Source organism: Chiloscyllium plagiosum, chromosome 44 (genome assembly GCF_004010195.1).
Source record: "Chiloscyllium plagiosum isolate BGI_BamShark_2017 chromosome 44, ASM401019v2, whole genome shotgun sequence".
Lineage (NCBI taxonomy): Eukaryota > Metazoa > Chordata > Chondrichthyes > Orectolobiformes > Hemiscylliidae > Chiloscyllium > Chiloscyllium plagiosum.
This window is the reverse complement of record NC_057753.1, coordinates 3,311,038-3,320,701: the sequence shown is the minus strand read 5'-3', so window position 1 is coordinate 3,320,701 and position 9,664 is coordinate 3,311,038. Positions and strand designations below refer to the sequence as shown.

At 46.5% G+C, this 9,664-nt stretch overlaps 1 protein-coding gene across 1 annotated transcript in view; it reads left to right on the top strand.

The window, feature by feature from the left end:
- Positions 1-976: 976 nt before the first annotated feature.
- LOC122543464 (zinc finger protein 239-like) overlaps positions 977-9,664 on the top strand; it is an 18,621-nt gene continuing 9,933 nt past the window's right edge. Inside the window, exons 1-2 of the mRNA XM_043682179.1 lie at positions 977-1,569; positions 2,937-3,819. Coding sequence (XP_043538114.1) covers positions 3,038-3,819 — 782 coding nt within the window. The 5' untranslated portion in view covers positions 977-1,569; positions 2,937-3,037. The remainder of the gene's footprint in view (positions 1,570-2,936; positions 3,820-9,664) is intronic.

Genomic DNA, 9,664 nt, shown 5'->3' with positions numbered 1-9,664 from the left:
CAGCTAGCGAGACGCTGAGACTCCCGAAGGAGAAGCTGCAGGTCCCCCCCCCCCACCCCGGGGGTTCGCGGCCGCGGGGGGTTTCTCCGGCCGGTCGTCCGGGCCCACTCGCTCGAGCGGGCGGGGGGCCGCCGCCGCCATGTTTGCAGCGTCAACCGGCGGCAGCGCGCATGCGCGGCCAATGCAGAGCCTGTTGTCTTGTCCCTGGACCCCTCCCACTGCAGCTCTCTCTGCACGCCTGTCCCCTCTCCCCTGACACTGGGAGCACGCCAACCGCTGGCTGGTAAGGCTTGGCAGTCAGGAAGCTCGAACCGAGCTGGTTTCTAGTGGAGCTGCCCAGTTTGCATCCTTCAATCCCCTCGGGCTTTGAACGTGTCAGGGAGCAGAACGAGTCACACAAAGGGAGAAGCCTGCGGGAGTGTGGGAACTGGAGGGGGGGGAGAGAGAGAGACACAGATCGCTGTATGGGCTGCAAACTCATTGGGGCCTGCTAGATCGTGGGAGGAGATTCGCTCAATTGTTCAACCTTCTCAAACACCAGCGAGTTCACACCAGGAGAGACCATTATCCTGCCCCAGGCTTGGGATGAGGTTCATTCATTCATTCATTCATTCATTCACCTCACCTGCCGGGCGAAAGGGAGAGGGACCGTTTGCCTGCCCCAAGTGTGAGAAGGAATTCACATTGGTCGTCAGGTCTCCCATAGCATCAATGAATTCACAGTACAGGGAGACCATTCCCTTGTCTCGAGTGTGGGAAGGAATTCACTCAAGTCATCCATGGTGCTGAGACACCTGCAGGAGGAGACACCTTTTAAATGCTCAAACCGTGGGCAGTGGTTTAAGGGTTCTTGGGAAGATCAATGTGTTCACACTGAGGAGAGACCATTCAGTCCCTGTGGGACTGGGTTCAGGCAGTCATTTCCCCTCACTGAGCAGCAGCGAGTTCACTGTTTTGTCCGATCTGCTGACACACTCAGGAAAGACTGTACATCTGTTCTGTGTGTGGGAAGGCATACACACAGACATCCACTCTGCTGAGACATCAGCAAATTCACAACTGACTGCTTTAATGGGATTCTGTTGTTCATCGCATCTAGGACAGAACCATGTTCTCTGGGGTCTGATTCTGCTGACACTAATAAACGCCACCCCACTTCTACTGGTTAATATTGTGGATAAAAGTCATGTGTATTAAGCTTATTTTAAATGCAGTGTGTTCACCTGTTTTATTATATTAAACACAAGTTAATTCCTTTTGAAATAAAACAAAAAGAGCTGAAAAAGAGTCTTATTGGACTCAAAACGTTAACTGTTCCCCTCCCTACAGATGTTGCCAGACCTCCTGAGTTTCTCTGGCTACTCACAGTTATTGTTTGATCTGCAGTATTGTGCTTTCATTTGTGTGTTTACTTCCACCAGTTAATCTCAGAGCGCTGACTGTACAGAGGTGATTGCAGAGATAATGGTGGTGGCAGCCATGGAGGGATTTGAAAGCAAGGAATGAGAATCGTCATCTTTTGGTGCTTCCTAGCTGGGGTTTGTGTGTGCCGTGAACACAGGGCAATGGGTAAGCAGCACTCGGTGTGAGTGAGGGTCCATGCAGCAGAGTTTGGGTGACCTGAAGGTTGAATGTGAGAGATGGTCTGGAGCTAACAAACAAATGATTGGAAGCTTCAAAGGCAGATGAGTAGAGACTGGGACGGAGTGCATAAACCTACTGAGGTGGAAAAAGACAATCTTGGTGATGAAGAGACTGAATGAGCTGAGGAGTGGCAGACAGAGTTCATTTCAGATAAATATGAGGTGCTGCATTTTGGGAAAGCAAATCTTTGCAGGACTTATACACTTAATGGTAAGGTCCTAGGGAGTGTTGCTGAACAAAGAGACCTTGGAGTGCAGGTTCATAGCTCCTTGAAAGTGGAGTCGCAGGTAGATAGGATAGTGAAGAAGGCGTTTGATATGCTTTCCTTTATTGTTCAGAGTATTGAGTACCGGAGTTGGGAGGTCATGTTGTGGCTGTACAGGACATTGGTTAGGCCACTTTTGGAATATTGCGTGCAGTTCTGGTCTTCCTATTGGAAAGATGTTGCGAAACTTGATAAGGTTCAGAAAAGATTTATAAGGATGTTGCCAGGGTTTGAGCTATAGGGAGAGGCTGAATAGGATATGGCTGTATTCCCTGGAGTGTCAGAGGCTGAGGGGCGACCTTATAGAGGTTTATAAAGTCATGAGGGGTATGGACAGGATAAATAGAGAAAGTCTGTTCCCCGGGTTGGGGGAGTCCAGAATTGGAGGGCATAAGTTTAGGGTGAGAGAGGAAAGATATGAAAGAGACCTAAGGGGAACGTTTTCACGCAGAGAGTGGTACTTGTGTGGAATGAGCTGCCAGAGGAAGTGGTGGGGGGGCTGGTACAATTACAGCATTTAAAAGGCATCTGGATGGGTATGTGAATGAGAAGGGTTTGGAGGGATATGGGCCGGGTGCTGGTAGGTGGGACTAGATTAGGTTTGGAGATCTGGTCGGCATGGACGGGTTGGTCCGAAGGGGTCTGTTTCTGTGCTGGATATCTCTGTAACTTTAAGAGGAAATCAGTATATTTAATTGTATTTTCAATCGGAAATTTCTGCTTCATCCAGACAAGCGTATGATTTGGAGATAACTTGGAAGTGATGATGTTCACAAATACCTGCTGTCCTGGTCCATCTGTGTGGGGGAGGTTCAGGGTTTAGGAAGTTTTATCAAATTTCTTGTTGAGTTACATACAGCTGTGGATGTATAAACTCCCTCTTCCTTACCTCTCTCCCCTCCCAGTAGCCAGAATCTTCCCAGGTCTGACCTTAGTGATTGGTTCCCTTCTCTGAAGTACATTCGTGAAAACCTACTTTTGTTACTCTCTCTCTGACTGCCTTCTCTATTTTGAATCAATTTCACAGGATGTAAGGAAGGGAGGATTTGTAATCGGAAATCTGAAACCAAACATCAAAACTCTAACTGAAAGACACCATTTACTGTAACCTGGGTTTGGATTTTGATTATGAAAGGAACGACCACCGTTCACAGGGCGGAGAAACCGTACATGTGTTGTGGGTGTGGACGAGACTTCAGTCGACCACCTAGCCTTTCGGGACATGAGTGCAGCCCCACTGGGCAGAAGCTATGGAAATGTGGGGACTGTGGGAAGGGATTCAGTTACCCGTCTGAACTGGAATCCCATCGACGGAATCACACCGGAGAGAGGCCATTCACCTGCTGTGCGTGTGGGAAGGGCTTTACTCAGTCATCCAGCCTGCTGAATCACCAGCGGATTCACACTGAGGAGAGACCTTTTAAGTGTGCAGACTGTGGGAAGTGCTGTAGGAGTTCCAGTGATCTGATGTCCCACCAACGCGTTCACACCGAGGAGAGGCCTTTTAAGTGTCCGGACTGTGGGAAGTGCTTCAAAAGCTCTGGGGAGCGGATGCACCACGGACGTGTTCACACCGAAGAGAGACCCTTTAAATGCCCAGACTGTGGGAAGTGCTTCAAAAGCTCTGGGGCACTGGTCACCCACCAACGCGTTCACACCGAGGAGAAACCGTTCAGGTGCACTAACTGTGGGACTGGGTTCAGGCGAACATCCCAACTCACTGAACATCAGCGAGTTCACACTGGGGAAAAGCCCTTTATCTGCACAGTGTGTGGGAGGAGATTCACTCAGTCCTCCACCCTGCTGAGACACCAGCAGGCTCACACCGGGGAGAAACCGTTCACCTGCTCGGAGTGTGGGAAGAAATTCAATCGGACATCTCACCTGCTGAGACACCAGCATGTTCACAAGTGATGACAGCAGTTGGATTTTGCTGTGAATCACATCCAGCACATATCTGTGTACATCGGGATTGCTTGCTGTTCAGGTTAATAAACTCCAGCCCAGTTATAAATGTTAACATCCTCGGTAAATGTTAAATAAATCGGCTGTGTTAAATAATCTGTCAAATCTTTTTAATGGATTTGGATCTTTGCTTGATTAGATTAGATTCCCTACAGTGTGGAAACAGGCCCTTCGGCCCAACCAGTCCACACCGACCCTCCGAAGAGTAACCCACCCACCCCCCTGACTAATGCACCTAACAACTAGGGACAATTTAGCACTGCCGATTCACCCTAACCTGCACATCTTTGGAATGTGGGAGGAAACCAGAGCACCCAGAGGAAAGCCACACAGACGCGGGAGGGGCGAATGTGCAAACTCCACACAGACAGTGGCCCGAGGCTGGAATCGAATCTGGGACCCTGGTGCTGTGAGGCAGCAGTGCTAACCACTTAGCCACCGTTTCTTCCCACAGTCCAAAGATGTGTGTGTTAGGTGAATCGGACATGCTATTTTGCCTGATATTGTGTTAGGTGGGTTAGCGATGGTAAATGTGGGTTTATGGGGATAGGCTGGCAGAGTGCTCTTTGAAGAATTGGCGTCGGCTGAATGGGCTCTCCCTGCACTGTCGGGATTCTATGATTCTCCTACTGTATGTCATGCTAAGCTTGAGCTTAGTCCATGATCCTATTCTTTAATAGAACATAGAACAGTACAGCACGGAACAGGCCCTTCAGCCCACAATGTTGTGCCGACCATTGATCCTCATGTAAGGTAAACCTAGTGTACGAACTCTCAAATATCTGTGACCATATGCGTGTCCAGCAGTCTCTTAAATATCCCCAATGCCCTCGCTTCCACAACTGCTGCTGGCAACGCATTCCATGTTCTCACAACTCTCTGCGTAAAGAAACCACCTCTGACATCCCCTCTATACTTTCCGCCAAACAGCTTAAAACTATGACCCCTTGTGTTAACAATTTCTGCCCTGTGAAAAAGTCTCTAGCTATCAACTCTATCTATGCCTCTCATTATCTTGTACACCTCAATTAAGTCCCCTCTCTTCCTTCTTTTTTCCAATGAGAAAAGTCCAAGCTCAGTCAACCTCTCTTCATAAGATAAGCCCTCCATTCCAGATAGCATCCTGGTAAACCTCCTCTGAAACCTCTCCAAAGCATCCACATCTTTCCTATAATAGGGCGATCTATTATAATTAACTGGGAGAAAGTGAGGACTGCAGATGCTGGAGATCGGAGCTGAAAAATGTGTTGCTGGAAAAGCATGGCAGGTCAGGCAGCATCCAAGGAGCAGGAGAATCGACGTTTCGGGCATAAGCCCTTTTTCAGGAATCTGAAGAAGGGCTTATGCCCGATCTATTATAATGAACAGTTGACCACCTGACTTCATGTTATCTAATATTTTTGAGTTATCCTCTCTTCTAGTACTGCCCCCCCCTCACTTTTTTCAATCCACTATCCTCAGCCATCTTAAAAAAAAACTCTTCAGCTTTGCAAAATACCAGCCCATCACCAACCTACCTTTCCTCTGCAAAGGCCTTGAACTTGGTGTCCCTCGAGGATCTATCTTTGCCCCCCCCCCCCCCCCCCGTGCACACTGCCTTCAACTGACATTATTCCTAAAGCACTGGATTAATTTTCATGTACACTGATAAAAACCAGCCGTTCCTCACCACCATCCCGCTCCATTTTTCCACTGTTTTTAAAATATTGGACTGCTTGTGCCAAGTCTTGTAGGGGTTGCATCAGAAATTTCTTCCAAGTAAGCATCGGGAAGACCAAAGCCACTGTCTTCGGTCAGTAATACAAGTTCCATTCCCTCCCCCCGTCTGCCCCTCTCCTTAGGTACTGTCTGATGCTAAACAAACTGCTTCACCATCTCCAAGTTATAACACCATCGCCATTCCCCTCCGTGATGCCTTCCATCTCCACCTCACCCCAGCTTATCTGCTGCTGAAGCCCTCACTTTTGCCCATCTTACTTTTAGACTTGACAATCCAATCCTGATAGGACCCTCACATTCACCTCAAGACAGGAACAGCAGTCCATCCAAAACTGCAGCCCATGTGCTTTCTTGCCCAAATTTTGCTTATCATCATGGCCTTTACTCGATGACCTATATTGGCTCCTGATCAGGCAATGCTTTGATTTTAAAATTTGCATACCGGCTTTCAGATATTTGTATCGCCCCAACACTACAATTTCTGATCTCACATCCTCTCAGGTATCCGAGCCCCCCTCATTCATGTCTCTGATTTTAATTACTTCAACACTGCTGTCAAACTCTAAAATTCTCCCTGAAATCTCTGTGTCACTCCTTGACTTAAAGCTGCTTGTAAAACCTACCTCAATCAAGATTTTGGCCAATCAAAATTACTTTACAATCAAAATTCCTGTGAAGCACTTTGGAATGTTTATGGTGCTGGATGTGCTCTACAATTATAAGTTGTTCATTTCCCATCGCTACCGGGATTGTGCAAAGTCAGCTTGCACAAACAGCCGACAAGCGACCAATGTAAGAATTATAAGCTGGTTAAAATTCCAGGCTGCTAGTATGCGTAATTTAGCATTCGACAACCACAATTTCCCTGGATCTTGGCTGAGCTGATCTGTGAGTTACAACTAAGTGATCAAGGGAACTGGGTTAGATCATGGAGGTGGAATTTCTGAAGCAACACTGCTAAATTTCTGGAACAAAAGGCAGTGAAAACACTGAGGATATTCTTATCTCATCCCCTGCTGAGGGTCCGCTGTCTCTCAGTGGCTGACAGCACAGGGAAAGTCTGTGTCCTGATCCTCATTTGATGTGAGAGTTGTTACCACAAGAGTGATGGTAATACTGCCAATGATACCTTGAACGCTTAATATCTGGCCTTATTCCTGACTGACCTTGAGCCAGAGCTCGTATCAACCCTTTTTAGTTATTTTAAAGTCAGGCCACTCTCTATTCTCACGTTCGGGGCTTGAATCGTGGGGCTGATAGGCTTATTCCATTCTTGCTCTTCCTGGATATTACGTGAAGAAATGTACAGTTCAAGTTCCAGCAATTAGGCTAGATCCTCAGCACAGCGAGTATCAAGTGGGCTTTCCCGAATTGTTTTCACACGGTTAACGGGGAGGAGTGGTATCTGGACTAACAATATTCACTTGATGGGCTGAATAATGCATATGATGGAAGTTGTCGAAAGGACAAGTCAAACACATTCCCTTCGGCAGCGACACCCTTATCAACAGAAAGAGGGAACATTGAAAAAGTAAGCCATATCTCAATGAGGGAGAATTCATTCTGAACAAAGACAAAAGGGTGTTTGTGGAGACAGGTATGGAAAGTAAGCAGGAGAATACATTGAGGATAAGGTGTGGATGATGTGAAAAGCTCAGTGTCACGTAAAAGCTGTTGACAAACCAAACTCAAAATTGATACCAAAAGCAGAAATTACTCGAAAATCAGCCATGGACTGGCAACAGCCTGATGAAGGAGCGGGGCTCTGAAAGCTCGTGCTACCAATTAAAGCTGTTGGACTGTAACCTGGTGTTGTGTGAATTATAACTTCGAAAGTCAGCAGAACTGCTCTGAAGGGAAACGGTCACTGAACCGGAAACGTTAACACTGATTTCTCTCCATGGATGCTGCTAGACTTGCTGATACTTGACAGGAGTTCCTGTTTTTGTTTCAGATTTCCAGCAACCTCAGTTCTTTTGGATTTATGTCAAAATCGAAATTAATGAATTGAGAAATAATGACGAAGACACACTGATCTGGTAACAATCAGCTGCTTACTGTTATTGACAGAATTCAACAGGAAATGGGAAGAAGATATTTTCTGACAGTAGAAATGCAGTCACAAAAATGGGTTTTGACAATCATATTTGAATTATTCCATATTTTCAATTATTCAGGATTGCTCTCTTCATGTTCTCCCAGTTTTAAATATTCAACTCAGCCCTGCAGTCAGGTGCACCAGGTTTTTTTTTTTAAAATGACAATTGACAGTGTTGACCTTATTGAATTCAAATGCCAGATTTCATTAAATTGACATTTTGCCATCTCCTTGGTAGGGTTCAACCCTGAGAACTTTGATCTGGGGTTCCGGATTGGCATTACAACTACACCAGAACATCCTCCTTATCATCAGAGTGTAACCTCTGGTCTTCTCCACAGTAAAATGTTGTGAAACTTGAAAGGGTTTAGAAAAGATTTACAAGGACGTTGCCAGGGTTGGAGGATTTGAGCTACAGGGAGAGGCTGAATAGGCTGGGGCTGTTTTCCCTGGAGCGTCGGAGGTTGAGGGGTGACCTTATAAAGGTTTACAAAATTTTGAGAGGCATGGATAGGATAAATAGACAAACTCTTTTCTCCGGGGTCGGGAGAGTCCAGAACTAGATGGCTTAGGGTGAGAGGAGAAAGATATAAAAGAGACCTCAGGGGCAACTTTTTCACGCAGAGGGTGGTACGGGTATGGAATAAGCTGCCAGAGGAAGTGGTGGAGGCTGGTAAAATTGCAACATTTAAGAGGCATTTGAATAGGAAGGGTTTGGAGAGATATGGGCCTGGTGCTGGCAGATGGGACTAGATTGGGTTGGGATATCTGGTCGGCATGGACCGAAGGGTCTGTTTCCGTGCTGTAGATCTCTATGACTCTACTGTGTCCTGTTAATGGTCAATTCAATTAATTTGATGTTTACTAGATCAATTCTAACTCTTTTGCTCCTTTTATTTACTTCACCGAAAACAAACTTTGAGACAGAAACAAAACGCAGGAAAGGTTTTGGAGGACCCTCGATAGTCACACGTGAGGTGCCAGAAGACTGGAGGTTGGCTAACATGGTGCCACTATCTAAGAAAGGTGGTAAGGAAAAGCCAGGGAACTACAGACCAGTGAGCCTGATGTCAGTGGTGGGCAAGTTGTTAGAGGGAATCCTGAGGGACAGGATGTACATGTATTTGTAAAAGCAAGGACTGATTAGGGATAGTCAACATGGCTTTGTGTGTGGGAATCACGTCTCACAAACTTGATTTGAGTTTTTTGAAGAAATAACAAAGAGGATTGATGAGGGCAGAGCAGTGGACGTGATGTATATGGACTTCATTTGGATACAGAATCGGCTCAAAGGTAGAAGACAGAGGGTGGTGGTGGTGGGTTGTTTTTCAGACTGGAGGCCTGTGACCAGTGGAGTGCCACAAGGATCGGTGCTGGGTCCTCTGCTTTTCATCACTGAAATAAATGATTGGGGGATGTGAACATAGGAGGTGCAGTTAGTAAGCTTGCAGGTGAGATGCCAGAAGACTGGAGGTTGGCAAACATGTTGCCCACTGTTTAAGAAGGGCGGTAAAGACAAGCCAGGGAATTATAGACCAGTGAGCCTGATGTCGGTGGTGGGAAAGTTGTTGGAGGGAATCCTGAGGGACAGGATGTACATGTATTTGGAAAGGCAAGGACTGATTCGGGATAGTCAATATGGCTTTGTGGGTGGGAAATCATGTCTCAGAAACTTGATTGAGTTTTTTGAAGAAGTAACAAAGAGGATTGATGAAGGCAGAGCAGTAGATGTGATCTATATGGACTTCAGTAAGTCGTTCGACAAGGTTTCCCATGGGAGACTGATTAGCAAATTTCGATTTCATTGAATACAAGGAGAACTAGCCATTTAGATACAGAACTGGCTCAAAGGTAGAAGACAGAGGGTGATGGTGGGGGTTGTTTTTCAGACTGGAGGCCTGTGACCAGTGGAGTGCCACAAGGATCGGTGCTGGGCCCTCTACATTTTGTCATTTACATAAATGATTTGGATG